This window comes from Neovison vison, chromosome 12 (genome assembly GCF_020171115.1).
Source record: "Neovison vison isolate M4711 chromosome 12, ASM_NN_V1, whole genome shotgun sequence".
Classification (NCBI taxonomy): Eukaryota; Metazoa; Chordata; class Mammalia; order Carnivora; family Mustelidae; genus Neogale; species Neogale vison.
The window spans coordinates 101,678,722-101,696,212 of NC_058102.1; the positions used below are offsets into that span (position 1 = coordinate 101,678,722).

Sequence of the window (17,491 nt, forward strand, 5' to 3'; positions counted from 1 at the left end):
CAGTGCCCCAGGGCTTCTGGCTGCCTCCACACTCAGCTTTCATCCTGTCTGTCTAACTTCACTTCTGTGCATGTATCCCTGTCTTTCTCTGAAGAAAATTACCTCAGAGCAACTTTTCCAGAGAGGGCAGATACTCTTTGGTCCTAGCAGTCCGGGTTCCGGAAGAACTTCCACCAGAGTCAATTGCCTCTGGCCATCTCTGCAAATCCCTAGCTCCCCAACCCATTTCTACAGGCTAACCCTTGGCATTACTCTTCACCACCACCCCCTTAATCTCTTACAGGGAGCCAGACTCTGGCTCTTCCCAGTACAGACAGAAACGTGTTGGGTTTGTGAGGCAAACCACTCTCCCAGGTGTCTAGACCTCCCATTGTTATGGAGGTCACTGCCAGGACAAGAGAAATCAAAGCAGCGGATTTGGGTGAGGGTCTTGCCTCCTGGACTTGTAGGAAGTAGAAATGGAAGAGAAGTAAGTCAAAACCAAGGATGGACCATTTGATTCTTTTATTTCAAAACTGTGAATATTAAAAAATACCAATATATAAAAGGAAGGCTTACGCAGGTATAGGCCCAAAGGCGTCTCTGCCCAGGAACTAAGTGGGGACAAGCCAACCTCTAATGGTGACCAGAGAGTCAAGGAGAGTTTTAAAACATCATAAACCAGGTGAGGGCTGACTCACCTTGCTAGAGAGAAGATGAAGAAAAAGGAGAGTAGACAGTTCCTGGTAAGCTGCTTATCCCTTCTGCCACATGGTCCAGATTCAGTCTGAGAGCCTGTATGGCACCACCCACTCAGGGGATATAAAGTCGGAATAAAGTCTCATTCTTCCTCTCAAAGAGCTCACATACAAGAAGAAAAGACCAACCAGGTACAGACCAGATGCGTAACTGAGCTCATGTGGTGGTAAGGGCTTACCCAGCAGTTCCTGAACACTGTGGAAGCCCAAAAAGGCAGTGGTGGAATCCCTCCTCAGGCCACCCAACACTATGAGTTCAGATCTGAGCTGGCCCTTGAAGGATGTGCATGATTGAGACCAGGAGAAAAGCTGAGTAGGCAAAGGGACTCTGGTTTTCTCCGGACCCGAAGGGTCAGGTCAAGGCATATTTCACACCTTGGTCAGGGCTGCCTCAAGCAGTTTGTTAGGGTCCTTCCAACCAGTCTAGTCAAATAGGTCTCAGGGGGAATCCATATCTCTTGGTCTTGTGGCTAATAAATCCCTACAATGAGAGAAAGGGTGATGATGATAGCCTCCTTCCACAGGACTATCTGTCTACAAACTGTAGGTTGATGCTCCTCTCGGGTACCAGGACAGTCCGGGTCATGGGTCGGATTGGGGCAGCACCTGGCTCAGGCTTTACCTCAAAGTGGGTCAAGATCTGGAAAGAGAAGAAGAAGGCTTTCACTTTGGGAGGGGTCTATAATGGTGGGTTTGATTGCTAAAGTGTATTATTAGTGTTAGGTTGGTCAAATCTGAAATGACACCCGTGGTCAGTAGGAATTTCTTAAGGGATTATGGCAGGGTAAAAAAATAGTCCAAATATCCTTGCTCACTCTAGACTTAAAACAGGATTGCTAAATTTCAGAGGATTAGGTTTACCAATTCATACATTTTGCTATGCTTGTCAGAAGACCTCATAGCTTTAGAGGGTCAGAGTCTCTCATGTCTGGGGAAGGTATGTCCAGATCACTCACCTGAGCCAAAGCCATCTGCAGCTCCAGCTCTGCCAGGCGTCTCCCCATGCAGCTGCGCTTGCCGAAACCAAAGGGAAGAGAGGCAAATGGGTGGGGGCCTGGACCTTCCCCCAGCCATCGAGCTGGATGAAAAGAATTTGGTTCTGGAAACTGGGTAGGGTCCCTTGAAGTGGCATAATGACACAATGTGACCAGCGTCTGATGGGGAAGGAACATAAATTTGTCAGTTTGGGCCCATGGAAGCAGGGAGGGACATAGAAAGAGGATATATGGATTGGAGAAAAGGCAGGCGCTGGTTGGTGATGGGGTAAGTTTTCTGGGGCTAATTTTGGAATGATTGCTCCACTGCCCCATTACATTTCAGAGAGAGGCATTCAGGCCAAAGGGAAGGTGAAGGGCTTATATGGAGTGTTTGAAAACAAGATGGGGCCTAAGATTGTGAGGGATGGCTTAACAAAAGGGGCCCATAGGCTCTACTCACGTTTTTGGGGATAATATAGTCACCCACGCGAATGTCTTTGTCTGGGACACGGGAATTTCCAGGTACCACAGGGTACAATCTGGATTGCAGAACAAGAGGGAAAGAGCAAGGTGAGGCTGGGGGCTGTAGCCTTCCTCTTGACCCCAAGCCCTTGACATCCAAAGCCATTCTTGGTCAGGAGTATGTATTTTCCTTGTACTTCCTCCCCACTCCCATTCATCATCTCCTTCCCCAACCCTTCCCAACATTTTCTTTAGCTTCTCCTCTCCTGTCCCCTCACCTTAGCACTTCCTTGACTACTGCCTTCATCAGGGGCAGCTGGGATAGAGCAGTAGCTGAGGGGTGGGAATTGGAGCCAGGGCCCAGGGCCGCTGTGATCTCAGAGTAGAGAGCTGTCTGGACTTCAGGGTGCCGGGAGAGTTCATACAGAGCCCAGGAGAGTGTGTTGGATACCTGGGGGGAAAGCTGAGAGTCTCAGATGTTTTGAGAGTGGACAGCCAGTAAAGGGGGCAGAATATGAGGCCGTCTGGAGTTCAGGAAATGTTAAGCCAAGCTGGACAAAAGGGTCGCAGTGGATCCCCTGCAGCGGCAAAGTGGCCCCTGAAACTGGAGAGGCTAAGCTCTGGAAGTGGGTTCCCAACATGGAGAAGAAACTCACTGTGTCCACTCCAGCCAGTAGCAGCTCTGTCACATTGCCCAGGATGGACGGAGCAGGCAACTCTTCCCGGAACAGGAAGTAGGTCAGGTGTGTCCCAGATCCCAAGTCCTCCTCAGGCTTTCCCTTGCTCCTCAAGGCTACCTCAGCCTCCCGCCTCTCCACGTGCTGCTGGGCTGTGTGGGGGAGAAGGTACAGTGATGCCTCACCATCCATAAACAGCTTTATGTTGCCCTATCCCCACTTCATTTCTGGGCCTTACCAAATGCAAACATCTGGTCCCAGTCTCGGCAGAGGCGGTCCCAGGGTCCGGGCACGAGGCGGTGAAGCCAGCTCGGCATCGCCATGGTCAGTAGCGTGGACACAAACACCGATCCCACCGCGCGTATGAAGGTCTCTGTGTCGGGAGGCACTTCGGCCTCCAGGCAGCCCAGGCGGGAACCCAGGAGCACCGCCGCTATGCCTGGGCGGGAGGGGGCGCTGTCAGGGCACCCGGAGACCAGGCGGGAGCCTCCCACGCTTTCCCCGTCTTGGGACTCACCTTCTAGTCCAAATTTGTAAAACTCTCCAGCCACGTCCCGAACCAGGGTGGGCGGCCCAGCACCGCGTCCCCGTTGGTGCCGCAGTCGCCGCACAAGGTCATGGACCACGTCGTCCAGGGTCCCAGCATATCGGGAGGCCGCCTGAGGCCGGAGGAGCAGCGGGGCCAGGAGGCTACGGAGCTTCTGCCATTCTTCGCCTTCCCTGCGGGTGTGCAGAGAGGGGGCGCATCAGGACGGATGGGGGTGTGTGGAGGCGGCCGACCGGGCTGGCTGCGGTGAAGATGGAGCGTATTCGGCTCGGGTGGCCAGGAAAAGGATTGCAGCTGCTCCCTTGGGGTACAAAACCCTGCTCCTGCCTGCGCCTGCTTTCCGTCCCCCTTCCTCGTTACTCATTTCCTGGCTGGGGGGCAGGGAGGGCTGCGTTCCTGGGTAACTTGAGTCACGGAATCTTACATTCCATCTAGGTCCTGGTACCTTCGCCCCTTCAACAGATTTCCAGGATTCCGGACTCCAAAGATAGGGAGATGGGTGGGGGACCAAGGCGGGGTTCTACCTGAGCCTGAGCGAAACAGGCTAGTGTGGGAAGCACAGTGTGCCAGACGGTTGTGGGGGAGAGGCCAGTATCCTTCCACACCCCGAGACAGACCGTTCCCAGACCAGCTACAGGAGAGGGACGCAGTAGCCGGGCGTTAGGGCTTTGGGGCCAGGGAAGACTCACGCGGTGAGCAGCCCGCACCCCCGCTGCTGGCGGCGACGGTGCTCTGCCCAGGGTGAGAAGCTGCAGCGCTCCGGCCGGGGCCCCTCCTGTCGCAAGAGCTGCTCGACGAGCGCGGGGGCCGCCACGTACACAGTGCGCACCGTCCCGAAGCTGGCCAGCCACACGGGCCCGAAGCGCGAAACGCCCTGCACCTGGGAGAACCGGCATGGAGGACACTGGAGACCCCAGCCGGGGCCCTCCAGCTTGGTCCCTGTCAACGTCAAGGGTGTTGGCTGGGTTTTGCAAGAAAGAGCTTGTTTCTTCACCGGCTCCCAGCTAGTATATAGCCGTGATGCTGCAAACCCTTCCTCCTTTTCTTTCCCCCACTTCCCATCCCTAGAAGTTTGAATGCGATGGGCAAAACGGAGGGACTCTGCACAAAGCAGATATTCAGGACTTCTCTTAGGTCACCCGGGCTGAGCCGAGGCGAAGAAATCCTTGAAGGCTCCTCACGTGGACTATCTCAGAACAAACCCCTAGTAACTGAAGAGGAGCGCCTGTAGCTTTAAGTCCGACGCGTGGGGAAGGTACTGTGCATTTCCACCTCCCCGGCACTTGTTCTAGACCTACCTGGCTTCCACTTCAGTACCCTGAGAAGGCGCTTTTTGAGCGCACTCTTCTGCTGGGTGTGGGGATGGACCCCGCGCAGGTCCAACCACCACCCGCAGTTCCAACTTTTCTAATTCATGGGTATCTGTTGTCACGGGCCCTCCTCCTACTTTGTGTACTAGTCCATCTTTTCTGGTGTTGTCAAAGCCTGTTTCCCCAGCATTCCATTCCCATGAACGTCCACCTCTACCTGCAGCTCGTGTAGGCGTGACAGACCCCCCTTGCAGAAGAGTTCAGCAAGGAAGACTGGCATGGAGGGGCCTGGAATGTCCGCCAAGCTCCGGGGTGCTGAGTCGGAGCCTCTGGAACCCAGTGAGGTGCCCAGCTTGGGAGCACAGTGGACGCGCTGGAACACTCTGGAGGCCAGCTTGAGGGTCTGGGTCATGGTCTGGTTCAGGGAACCCATGATGGAGAGGACTTCTCCTAGGCATCTTGCTTGCTTTCCTGAGCCCCTATTTAATCTTTGGGTGAGAGAGTGGCAACGCCCCCTCTTCAAGCTCCTCAGCCAATCCCCTCCTAAGTGGTTGAGCTGAAGATTAGCACCCAGGCACAGTAGGCGGGGCTGGGGTTACCTTGCAGCTCTCTTGTTCCTATGACCCTCTTGGGAAGGGAGGTCTGCCTTGGTTCCCCCTTTCTGGGCTGGTGCACTGGTCCAGTTGCCTAAAGATATCTTCCTGGTAAAGGCTCTTTGGTGAGGTTTAGGATATTGAGGTACAGAGTCAGTCTCTAATATTCTTACTTCCCCAGGGAGCCAGGCCCTCTTGGGACCATTGTCAGGAATTCCCCATCCTTCAGCCTTCGGGAAGGGAAGAGGCACAGCTGTAGCCGTCTCCATAGCTAGGCAGAACTTGCTGGCACTTCCACAGCTTTCCTACCTCCTGTACCTGACACTGGGCAGATGGTGGGTAGGTTAATGGGTTAAAATGGCTCCAGGAGCCTTCATCTTTGCTCCTTGAGAAGGGGTTGGTCTTTTAGGTCAACAAACCCTGTCTTTCTAGCCATGGGAACCTAGGGCTTCAGGAGCAGAAACAAAGGAACCTTTTACAAATTAGAAAAGTTGAGAGATTTCTCTGGGCTCCTAGCTGGAAGAAGGGCTACGTGAGTGCTCTGAATCTCCAGCTGACTCAGTCCTCTTTGAGAGGAGGGGGGATTTCTAGTCAGCAGTCCATTTTTGCTTTTAGCCTCAGAATCCTGCACAGTTTAGTTCTCTGCTCCTTACTCCTCCACCCTGCTGCCACTGGGATCTGTGCCAGTCAGTTAGCTCTGAAATTCTGGAATCGAAGGTCAACATGAAAAAGGAGAGGGTCTCCACCACCCTGACCCAGGACTCTCCAGAGACAGCAACAATAAAGACAGCAGATTCCTCAGGTCAAGTTTCAGGCAGGGAGAGGATTGGGGGTTGGGGATGGGAGAAAGCACGTGATACATGCTCTAGCCTTTCCCAAGAAGTAGCAGCATGGGCAGGGGCACATGCACACACGTTATCTCCAGGACTGCAAAGTAAACACAAGTGGACAGGCAATTTGAGTCTAGCAAGCTGTTTAGATGGACAGTGGAGAACTGCATTCCTCACTTTCGCTGAGAAGGAGAGCTCCCAGAAGAAGGGAGTGCTAAGGAAGGGCAAGACCCCACACCATTCCATACATCCCTTCTGGTCCAAGGTCTTTTGACCTTCCCAGTTAGCTTCTTTTGCTTTCTGTTGGTGGTAGACAGGCAAGAAGATGAGAGGTCAGTTGTGAATCTCAGGCTTCTGGCTTGGGAAGTTCTCCCAACTTCTTTGAAAACCTGTTCCCTCTTGGCCCTGGCAGTCTCAGCTAGGAAGGTCCTATGATCAAGCTAAGGCAAGGTAGGCTGTCAGTGGCCAAGAGGGGTGGGACTGGGGGTCACTGGCTGGAGGGTGGGATCCTGTATTCTTCGGAAGATGGCTGGGAAATTCTTGCCTCCGTTGCGTAAGACTTTCTTTCCCTCCTCAGTTGAGGTGCCCAGATGTCCCACAATGGGGTCTTCACTCTGGGAAAAAGAAGGATTCCATAAGTCCTTGCCCACCTTTCAGACGGCCCCTGGCCCTGAGACTCTCACCCCATCCTCCCGGCACTGAGCTGGGTTCAAAGAATACAGAACCACTCTGGAAAAGGCCTGCATGGTCACAACTCCCCTGAGGGCCCCTACCTACCAGTTCCTCCAGGGGCACACGCTCAAAAAGGGGGTGCCTTTCAAAGTGGGCGCACATCCAGTCATGTAGCTCCAGCACATCAGTTATGGTGTATACGAGGCCCTGCAGAGGCAAAAATCACCCGAGATGGGGGGCTGCATGCAGCTGAGCAGGGTGATGATGGGAGTGGTGGCGTGAGTCCTAAATGCTTAATTTATTAATTAAGTGGAATTCTTAGTGGAAGGTCTCTGAATAGGCCACTCACCCCTCCCTCCCTCCCACTCCCAACTCACCCCGACTCTAAGCACGTAGGCATATTCTGCCAGCAGTGTGGGACTGATGATTCGCCACTTGTGCTTCGTCCGCTTGAAATGTGGGTCAGGGAAGAGGAAGAACATCTTTGTCAGCTGTGAGACAGACAGGCATTGACAGGGTTGAGAGCCTGGCTTCAGTGCCATACCTGCCTACCAGCCTTACCCACGGGAGCCCCTCCCCACCTGGCCCTTGCGGAAGAAGTTAGGAAGGTGTTTCATGGCATTGCTACGGAGACAGGCGATGTTCTGGAAGCCACCTCCAGGAGCTGCTCGAAGGGCCCGAATCCGGTCTTGTACATAGTCTGAGACTTTCACCCGGATCTCCAGACCCAGGATCAGTGTGTCCGGGAACAACGGTGACAGTTCCACTGGACACAGAAATAGGAATGGAATCGTCAACCTCATACTTACAGGAAGTACAAAGGGGTCAAGAAAAGAAAGGAATGGCCAATCTGCAACTGCCAAAATCACGAATGGCAAGTGTGGCTGGAGAGATATATACATGGCTGGTTCTATGCTGGAGAAGAGGGTTAAGGTTAGGGTTAGGCTTAGATCCAAAGACTATTACCCAGACTGGAAGTGGGAGGGCCTGGGAATACATGTATATTTGCAAGTGCTTCCGAGTTTTCAGTGTTTTCACACATTGACTCAGTTAATCCTCATAGCACTCTGTGGTAAATTGAGAAGATGAGGATACAGAAATGCCCAAGGTCACAGAGCTAAGAAGAGGCAGAACTTGAACTTGAACCGAACTCTTCTGCCCCCAAGTACCATGTTTCTCCTCTCTCTGTCATACTGTTACCTCTATGGGAAGATCTAAAAATAGAGAAGTGGCCTGGCATGCAGGGCTGGGACAATACAGACAATCAGACAATACAGAAGGAACTTGAAAACAGGAGAGTAGAACAGAAACAATGAGTTTTGGTGAAGCAGTGGGGCAGAGAGGGAGAGTGGTGGAATCCCTCAGAAAGACAGTTCAGGATCACTGGCTACAGTGACTTATCTCTGACGCTTGTGCTGACCAGCTCACTGACCCGGCACCTTGCAGGTGAAACGGCTCAAGGAGAGACCGAGGCCAGGGGTGGGGCCAGACAGGACAACCCAAGTTCTAAGAGGCATTTGAGTCAACACCCTCCCTTCTCCAGGACAAAGGCCACAGACTCAGAGTACGGGGAAAGCAGAGGTTCTCCACACTGATGTCACAGCACTGGTGTCTGGTCCGAAGGGGAAAGGCCAACTGTGGCCCCCACCAAACCTGCTGAGGTAGCAGAACCTAGACATTGCCTCTCCATGCCCTAGAGAAAAGGCCAGAGTGTTACCTAACAGGCCACCATAGCCACAGCCTATGTCTGCAAACTCCACTTGGGCCTGAGCTCTCTTTTCTTTCTTATCCTTTGGGTCATCGTGGCTCTTATTTTGAGTCAGTGGAGTGAAGAACTCTGGATATAGCTCGGACCAGTCCATCTCTTCAGGCTTCACAGGGCTATTGGAGAGAAGACACGAGGGACATGAGAAGGCTGGTCAAGCCATTGCGGAAGTGGTACTACATGTGTGTGGGCAGATGGATAAGGGTGGGAGGTAAATGGGAAGAGCTATTCTCAAAAATTCTGTAACACTGGGCTCTGTGGTCTCTAGCAGACACAATGGAAACCACCCTTAAACCCCAGTGTGAATCATAGGCCCATCATGAGGCTCATGATTGCTGACCTGCCCATCTCCACTTCTAGGAGTTGATGTGACTCTGGTCAGGCAGCTCTCCTTCTTGGGTCACAAGTTCCCTTCCCCCAGAGATTGGCTGCCTAAGGCACTGGCACCTTACTCTGTTTTTGTGCTCTATGGGAAGAGGATGGATTAAGGTGTGGGTGGGATGTGTGTTTATGTTTGGCTTTTTATTAAATCCGATAAACGAAACCGAAAGGTGGAAACAACGTTCCGCCTGCAACACTCCAGTCAAGGTTACTCTCTTTCCAGACTTACACCACAACTGAGACTTGGGGCAGAACGCCACGCCCCCTCTCAGCCCTCCAACTCCGCCCTCTCCTAAATCTCCCCGACCCACCTCTAACGCTGACGTCACCCAGCCGAGCCTCCCGGTGCCCCTGTGACCCTGCCGACCGTCCCGGAACAGCCCTTCCGAATTGCTGCGGGATGCTGCAGACATTCCGCCCTCCTTTGCCTCCCCCTGCTCCCGCCCCCCTGCCCTGCTCACTCACTAACGCAGCGTGTGGTCAGCCATGGGGTTGGAGTGAGCACGTTGCCGATAGTAGCGTTTCTGGGGCTGCGGGGCCTCCGCTCCCGCCGCGTCCCCACTCTCAGCTCCCGCCATGATCCCCAGTCCGGGGTTTCTCCACCGAACACACGTGGAGACCGAGGCTCGAGGCGCAGGATAATGACGCAATCAGGCACGTTGCGAGTCAACCCCGCCTCTTAAAGACCCAAAAGTATACTCCGCGGACCTGCGCGGCAAGGGTGGGCGGCGGCCGGGGCGGTGGGCGTTTGCGGCGCGGGTCTCCAGCTGGACTGGCAAAGTCAGTCCTGGCACCCTACCCCTTTCGTTAGCCCGCTTCTGCGTGGTCTGGGTTTCTTTCCTAGTTGCAGGCCCCTGTGCATCCCGCAGGTGAGAGGAGTCCCAGGATTCCCTCTTCCTACAGTAAAATTCTCACTCCTCTCCCCTCTCCCCGGGTCTCAGACCTGTCTGCCCGGTCTGCCCCGCGAAGTCCGACGTGAGCCCCGTCGGGTGTGCGCTGGGAACCGGAGCGGGAGGGGCAGCTTCTCATCCCATCTCCAGGAAGTCAAACTGGAGGGAGGAGGGCAAACTCGGGGAGGCGGGGCTCGGTGCCACGGAGAAGCCCAGACGATCCGCGGCCCCACACCCCCAGCCGGTCCCAGATCCGGGATACCAGCGCTGGCCGGGGGTCCGCGTGCGCTCTCATCCGGATGGCCGACCCCTGCTCAGATCGTGAATCAGAGTCCGAATACGTGTTCCCGCGGGAAGTCGGACTTTTCGCGGACTCGTACTCGGAGAAAAGCCGGTTCTATTTCTGTGGGCACGTGCTGAGCATCACACAGAACTTCGGGTCCCGCCTCGGGGTGGCTGCGCGCGTGTGGGACGCGGTGAGGAGTGGGCGGCTCTGGACGAGGGCCCCCGGGAGGTCAGGACCCTGGACTCTCCCTCTGCCATATGGAACCATCCACGCGACAGCCTTTTTCTTTCTTTCTCCCCCTTTCCCCCCGTAGGCTCTGAGCCTGTGCAACTATTTTGAAAGTCAAAATGTGGATTTCCGAGGCAAGAAAGTGATCGAACTAGGCGCAGGGACGGGCATCGTGGGAATCTTGGCCGCGCTGCAGGGTGCGTGAGCTTTGTTATACGAGTGAGTGGGGGTGGGGACTGGGTCGTGGAAAAATTTGTCACTCCCTGGATTCTTGGGAGCGGAGTGATTTGCGACCCGACCAGTCTTTTTAACAAACGGGGTGTGTGTGTGCGTGCGTGCATCCTCTTTCTGTGTGCCAGAGAAAGCACCCAGGATGGTTGATTTGGGGGCAGGAAATAAAAACCGGGCAGGCCTTAGAAGGAGTAGGATTTTTTCTACGTTTTTGCTCTTTGTGATTTCATGAATAATACCGTCACTTAAAACCGCCTTTGCTTTGACATGGTGTTTTGTCAAAATGCATCTTTGGGGGCATTCTGTAGGGGGAGCAATCTGCTTGTTTTAAACCCGAGGAGAGCTTTATAATTCTAGTATGAATAGATATTAGGTTTTTTAGGGTTTTGACTGCTTAGGAAAAATAAGCATGAATTCTTGAGGGTTAGGGTGTTTTTTGTGGGGGAAGTGGGGGTAGGAATTAGGCACTGCAGACTTCGGGAAGGAAAAGGTAAGGAAAATTTTGCTTCACTTTTTTTTCAAGGATCCAAAACTACAAAGGAAACAGCTCCTCAGTTTATAATCTAATGGGCAGGCAAAACCTCACACCCAAAACACTCATTTAAAACACTTATGATGTCATCTCCCTAGTAATGCAAATGTCTTTGTTCTTGGGAACACAACTAGGTCACATTCAGGGAAGTCTTCCCAGAGACAGGCATTCATTCTTGTGTTCATTCAGTCAATATCTGTTTGGAGCCTTCTATTGTGCCAGGTACTGGGATATAACAGTGAGTGAGACACCTTTCCTGTTCTTGAGGAGCTTATGGTCTAGTGGGGAAGGTGGGGGCAGATGTTATGGTACTGGAATTATGGTGATGTATGCACAGAGCCAGTGGACATGCTCTGGCTATGTGTCCCTTGATCCCTGGGAATTCAAAGAGAAGCACTGTGAAGTGAGAAGGTGAACAGTTCGAACACAGCAGGCTCACAAAACCAAGGGATGTTAAAAGCAATTTTCCATGAAGGAAGAGCAGAGGAGAGATATACAGTTATACTAAAATGGGAGAAAAGTGTGTAATATGGATGGGAACACCTGCTTCCACTTGCTCCAAGACTGGGTTCTCCTCCTTTGCCCCTGTCCAGCTGCCAAATAGGAAATCTAGGTGTCATCTTGTCCTTTGCTCTCTCCTGCTCACATCTCGGCAATCAGTCAAACCTGTGGGTCATAAGTCCTTAATAGTTCCCCAGTTGTCTGCTCCTCTTCCTACCATCTCCAGTTCAGGCCACTGTTGTTTCTTCCTTGGGTTTTCACAAGTGTCTTCAAGCTTACCCATGGGAAGGTAAGCATGCCAAAAGTAGATCTTGTGTTCTTCCTGCACCCAGGCTGTTTCTCCTTCAGGTGTCCCCATCTCAGTGAACCAAAGCGTCATCTACCCAATGGGAAAACTAGATATCACCTTTGACATGTCCCTTTTTTTCACCCCCATAGCCATTACTCAAGTCCTACTGATTTTATCTTCTAAAAATCTCTCAAATCTCACGTTTTCCCATCGACACTGATGGCTCCCCAGTCCATGCCACCATGGGCACTTGCCTGCCCTGCTGCATTTAGGCCACCTTGTCTTCCTGCTTTGACTCCTTGCCCCCTCCCAGACCTCTGCCCACTCTACCCAGCAGAGTGATCTTTTCAAGATGCACCTGTAATCACCTCTCACTCCCATCTTTCACTGAGTTCTTGTTCTTTCAAAATCAAACCAATAACTTTGGCATGGCTTCCAAGGTCCCGCCTCCCTCTCTGGCCTCTTTCTGTGCTTCTCCCTCCCTTGTGCTCCTCATGCTGTCAGTTACCCTTCTCTCAGTGCCTTAAGTCTGTCTTGATGTTCTCATCCATGGAGCCTTCATACAGACTGTACTCTTGAACTACCTGGTTTATTCAGATGCATCCTTCAGTGCTCAGCTCAAACATCACTTCCAAGGGAAAGTATCTTTGGTATCCCCATCTCCAGGCTAGCTTAGACCTCCTAGTATATACACAACCGTGCTGACTGGTTTAGTTTTGAATTTGTCATTACTAAACTTAAGTCCTTAAGCACTGCCCAGCTAGTCTGTTACTGGCCGTGCACGTGTTCTTCCATTGTGCACGTATTCTTCTGTTCTCCCAAACATCTGTTTTACCTTCTTTCCCTTCAAACCTCTACTTGCCTCCTTCCCATCTTCACCCTCAGCTGATGGCTTTGTTGCCCATCTCTTCTGATTGCTTCTAGTTTGTTATAGAAAATTTTCCACGTTCATGTCACAATGTCTACTCACCTAACTGTGTCTGTTTTAAGTGCTGCCTTCTCTCCTGTTACCATCCATAAACTCACAGTGCTCCTAGCTAAGTCAGGCTCTCCACTTGTCAACAGGACCCCGAACTTTCTATCTATTCAAAGACATTGTTCAGCAAACCTCCTCCCCATCCCCTGTCCCCCCTGCATTACCAGTTTTTCCTTTTCTCTGGAACATTCTATACACAAGTGCACGCACACGCACACATGCACACACACACACACACACACGTATTACATATATAAATATGCCATATTTTCTCTTAGAAAAAAACTGTTGGTCCTACATATTCTTTTGTTACCACCCCATTTTTCTCTTCTGCTTTGTAACAAAACTTCTCAAAAGAGTTAATCTTCTTCATCTCTAGTTCCTGTCTTACTTTTCCCTCAATCCATTCCACGTTTCTGCCCTTATTTGCAGCAGTCAAAAGTGGTGAGCTTAATTTCCAACTCCATGTTTGTAAGTACAGGAGTCGGTTATGAGCCCACTTGACTTGACTTTGCAGCATTTGACTCTCCCTCCTCCTTGAAATGCTTCCTTTCATTTCCAGGGTACCACACTTCTGCTTTCTGCCCACCTCACTTGCACTGGAGTTGTCCTTTGACCCCTTCCCTTTTTTTTTTCTTTTATTTTTTAATTTTTAAAGATTTTATTTATTATTTGACAGAGAGAGACATAGTGAGAGAGGGAACACAAGCAGGGGGAGCGGGAGAGGAAGAAGCAGACTTCCCGTCAAGCAGGGACCCCAATGCAGGGCTTCATCCCAGGACCCTGAGATCACAATCCGAGCCAAAGGCAGATGCTTAACCCCGGGTGCCCCGCCCGCTTCCCTTTTCTGTCTATACTCCCCACTCCCAAGCAATCCCATCACCTCATGGGTTTAAATCCCGTTTCTATGCTCATGACCCTGTAACTCCCATTTCCATCTCCAGATTTGTTTGTGGAACATCCTACCTACCCGACATCTTCATGTGGTTGTCTGGTGGGCACCTCACACATAGGCAGGAACTCATGATCTTCCTCTCCAGTCCTGCTCCTCCTATAGCCTTCTACCTTTTAGTAAATAGCAGTTCAGTCTTCTAGTCAGTCAGCTCAAACATCCCCTCTCTCTAGTATTTCATGTCCAGCCTCTCAGCACATCCTGCTGACTGTACCTTCAGAATCATTCAGGATCTGACCATTTCTCAGATGTGGCTACCGCCCTGGTTCAAATGAGCATCACCTCTCAGCTGGGTTAGCTGCCTCCTAACTGGTCTCTTCATTTCTGAACTTGTCCCCCTGCCATCCTTTCTCATCACAGCAGTCAGAGTGATCCTCTATTCATTTGTTTATTTGAAAGATATTTATTTATTTATTTATTTAATTTTTATTTAAGAGAGCATGGGGAGGGGCAGAGGGAGAGGGAGAGAGAGCATCTCTAGCAGACTCTGCTCTAGCCACTGGCCTTCCTGCTCTTCCCCAGACTTACTGACACACTCCTGCCTCAAGGTCTCGGCACGTATTAGTCCCTTATTTGGTACATTTAGCCTGAGAGGTCCATGTGGTTTGCTCCATCATTTCCTCCAGGTCTTTGCCCAAACATAATCTGTTGAGCGAGGCATTTCCCAACCACTCAATTTAAAATTACATGCCCCTCCCCAACCCTGAAGCAATTCTTATCCCCCTTCTCTGCTTAATGCTTCGCCATAGCATCTGGTGTACAGTGTATTTTCTTTGATTTGTTTTGTTTGTTGTCCATTTTTTGCCGCTAGACCAGAATCCCTCTGAGGGGAGGGATTCTTGTCTGATTGGTTTACTGGTGTATTCTCAGCACCTGGCATAGAGGCACAAAATAAATATGAATGAAGGAAGGAATTTTTCCTTTGTCTGTAACAGTTGTCATGGTCAGGGTCTGTTTCGCAGTATCTTGTGTGTCTCTACCTCTCTTACAACACTCAAGGAAGGCTGAGGTTTTATCTTGCTTACCGCTGTGCTGCCAGAACTTAGTAGGGGCTCAGTACATGTATTTCTTGCATGAATGAAGCTTTCTGAGGTGCTAATCTGATTATTCTCACCCTCTGCTTCTACCTATAAAACCCCTCAGAATCAAACCGAGTCTCTTAGCATGTCATCGTTATTCTCCGGTCTTGATACTTCTCTCTTTCCTTCCACATGCCCTAAGGTTCAGCCTTCCTTGAACTTGTGATGCTCTCGCCCCCCAGGCCTTTGTACTCTCTGTTCTCTGTCTGGGAAGCTCCACCTAACTAACTCCTGCTTGTTCTTTGGTGCTTGCTGAGGCCATGTCTTCTGGGAAGCTTTCCAGACCCATGAAGTTTGGTGTGGGTCAGTAGGGGCTGGATGCATACGTAGCCCTTCTCCAGCTCGGTCCTGCCCAGGCTTCTGGTGACGCCAGTGGTTGTATGTTGGACAGAGAAGTTGAAGATCAGCTCAAAGACAACGTTGATGTTGTAGAATGTAAAGCAATGAGGACAGCAGCAGGTGAGATGGAGGTTAGGGTAACTAAAAGCCCAAGTGTGCACTCTGGGCTGGCAAGACACTGTTCTCTAGGCCCTGCGGTCTCTGGGCCTTCTGGGTAGGAGCCGAGACCCCTCGGTTGGTCTGTCTGACTTGCATTTCTCCTCCTTCCTCTCTCTCAGGGGGCAATGTTACCATCACTGACCTGCCCCTGGCCCTAGAGCAGATCCAGGCCAACGTCCAGGCCAATGTGCCGGCTGGAGGTCAGGCCCAGGTCCGCGCCTTGTCCTGGGGGATTGACCAGCATGTTTTCCCTGGAGACTATGACCTGGTGCTGGGGGCTGATATCGTGTACCTGGAGCCCACCTTCCCACTGCTGCTGGGCACCCTCCAACACCTATGCGGGCCCCATGGCACCATCTATCTGGCCTCCAAGATGAGAGAGGAGCATGGCACAGAGAGCTTCTTTCAGCACCTCCTGCCCCAGCACTTCCAACTGGAGCTGGTCCAGCGGGATGAGGATGAGAATGTCAACATCTATAGAGCCAGGCAAAGGGAACCAAGACCTGCTTGACAACACCCTTCTGCTCCTCTGAACCCCTTGTCCTAAGAAAAAAACTGCCGTATCTCCAAAGCCATAAACACGAGGAAGAGAAGTATGGGTTTCCTTTGCCTCTCTCTTTCCTCCTTCCCTCTTTTTTCCCCTAGATACTCTTGGGCTGGTGCTGGGAGGTGTCCGCTTGCTAGGAATCTTAGAGCCCTGATAGCGCTGGGTTAGAGCACAAAGGAAGTTCCCAGTTCCTGTTCCCAGAGGATGAAATAAAGATTTTTAGGGATAGGGGAGACAAATGGGAGATGACAACAGTGGTTGCAGATAGACTGTCCCTGAACCCTTCCAGTCCTGCTGTGTTGTATTTTTTTTTTTTTTAATACAGAATGGACTATTTTCCCTGCCAGATTTGAATGGAATTATTTTTTTTAAAAGGGAAAGAAAATCATCTCTGCATCCAAAGAATTCAGGCTTTTGCTGGGGGACTAGGAAGGAATGAACCTCAGACCACCACTTCTTGCTTCTGGAGACAGAGTCTGGTGGGACCATGGCCCTAACTAGGTCAAATCCTGCCTGCTCTGAAGCTGGGGGAATAGGCAGCAAGCTGTCCTTTGGACTATGGCTTCTTCATCCTTTTCGGAGCTGGAACCGGGATCACTAAGTACTAGGTTCTTCTCATCTTTGAGTTTTCTTCAGGTTTCCAAGCCCTGTTGGTCCTTCCTTGCTAATGTGTTTTGTCTTCCCCTCTTTTTTCTTCCCACTGAGCTACCTCTACTTGGGGCTCCCTTTTACTCCTTGGGCCACATATCACCTCCTCTGGATTCCTGGCCTCCATTCCCTCCCATTCAAGCCACTTATCAAACTCTGTTGATCTTCCCACATCAGCTCTGATTAGCTTCGGATGCCTACAGCAAGAGTACACCCCTTGGCTTGGTACTCAGTCCATCCTGTGTGATCCCAAATTACTCTTCTTTTTCATTTTCAACTGGTTTCCTATGTGTATTGAAACCTCTGGACAAATTCCAAATGTCTACTCTTTGTTCCCTATTTCCACACCTAAATTCCTTGTTTTCTTCATTCTTTTTGGTGATTCTCTGCCTGGAAGGGCTATGTCTACTTGTCAAAATCTTTATTACTCTTCACCTCTTTCCTGAAAAAAACTTTTACAGAGCCTCCTGTTTGGGTGTGATTTCTTTCTCCCTGGAGACCCTTTCACTGTTTGTTCATCTTATGGGACTTACATGATCTTACGTGGTCACTTGCCTGTTCCCTATTTTCTCACCATTAGATTATTTTGGAGGGTAGGGCTGTGGTTTACTCTTCTCTAATTACCTGAAGTCTAGCACAGCTCCCAGCATACAGTATATGTCCAATAAAGACTTTGCTCATTCAACAAATATTTACAGCGTTTGTTGAAAGGACTCCACTCTTACCTCCCCAGGTGCCCTTGGCCAAATTTCTGAACCCACCCACCTACCTCACAAGTTTGTCGTGAGTCCTAAATGGATGACTATGAAAGATAAACGGAAATAAAGAAACATAAAATGTGGCCACGTGTCTTGAATTGTTAATTTTGCGACAACTTTGTCCC

At 51.2% G+C, this 17,491-nt stretch overlaps 3 protein-coding genes across 6 annotated transcripts; 1 reads left to right on the forward strand and 2 right to left on the reverse strand.

Moving 5' to 3' along the window:
* Positions 1-489: 489 nt before the first annotated feature.
* LOC122892188 (25-hydroxyvitamin D-1 alpha hydroxylase, mitochondrial) lies at positions 490-6,175 on the reverse strand. Of its 2 annotated transcripts, none has more exons than XM_044228378.1 (9): positions 4,928-6,175; positions 4,090-4,280; positions 3,371-3,573; positions 3,092-3,292; positions 2,833-3,005; positions 2,455-2,627; positions 2,175-2,253; positions 1,694-1,891; positions 490-1,377 (listed from the first exon to the last, which is right to left on the reverse strand). In XM_044228378.1, exons 1-9 carry the CDS (start codon positions 5,141-5,143, stop codon positions 1,264-1,266), a joined length of 1,548 nt encoding a protein of 515 aa, XP_044084313.1. In that variant the 5' UTR covers positions 5,144-6,175; the 3' UTR covers positions 490-1,263. The 2 variants fall into 2 exon arrangements, with proteins under 2 accessions (XP_044084313.1, XP_044084312.1); XM_044228377.1 differs by having other exon boundaries at positions 2,455-2,639.
* Positions 6,176-6,259: 84 nt separating this feature from the next.
* METTL1 (methyltransferase 1, tRNA methylguanosine) lies at positions 6,260-10,010 on the reverse strand. 3 transcript variants are annotated; one of them, XM_044228380.1, is made up of 6 exons: positions 9,895-10,010; positions 8,523-8,686; positions 7,387-7,571; positions 7,183-7,296; positions 6,911-7,012; positions 6,260-6,747 (listed from the first exon to the last, which is right to left on the reverse strand). In XM_044228380.1, exons 1-6 carry the CDS (start codon positions 9,978-9,980, stop codon positions 6,592-6,594), a joined length of 807 nt encoding a protein of 268 aa, XP_044084315.1. In that variant the 5' UTR covers positions 9,981-10,010; the 3' UTR covers positions 6,260-6,591. The 3 variants fall into 3 exon arrangements, with proteins under 3 accessions (XP_044084315.1, XP_044084314.1, XP_044084316.1); XM_044228379.1 differs by having other exon boundaries at positions 9,417-9,984; XM_044228381.1 differs by lacking the exon at positions 9,895-10,010 and adding an exon at positions 8,911-9,138.
* A 32-nt stretch (positions 10,011-10,042) lies between these two features.
* On the forward strand, positions 10,043-17,449 carry EEF1AKMT3 (EEF1A lysine methyltransferase 3). The gene is made up of 3 exons (XM_044228382.1): positions 10,043-10,317; positions 10,441-10,552; positions 15,533-17,449. Exons 1-3 carry the CDS (start codon positions 10,141-10,143, stop codon positions 15,922-15,924), a joined length of 681 nt encoding a protein of 226 aa, XP_044084317.1. The 5' UTR covers positions 10,043-10,140; the 3' UTR covers positions 15,925-17,449.
* The last annotated feature ends 42 nt before the right edge of the window (positions 17,450-17,491 follow it).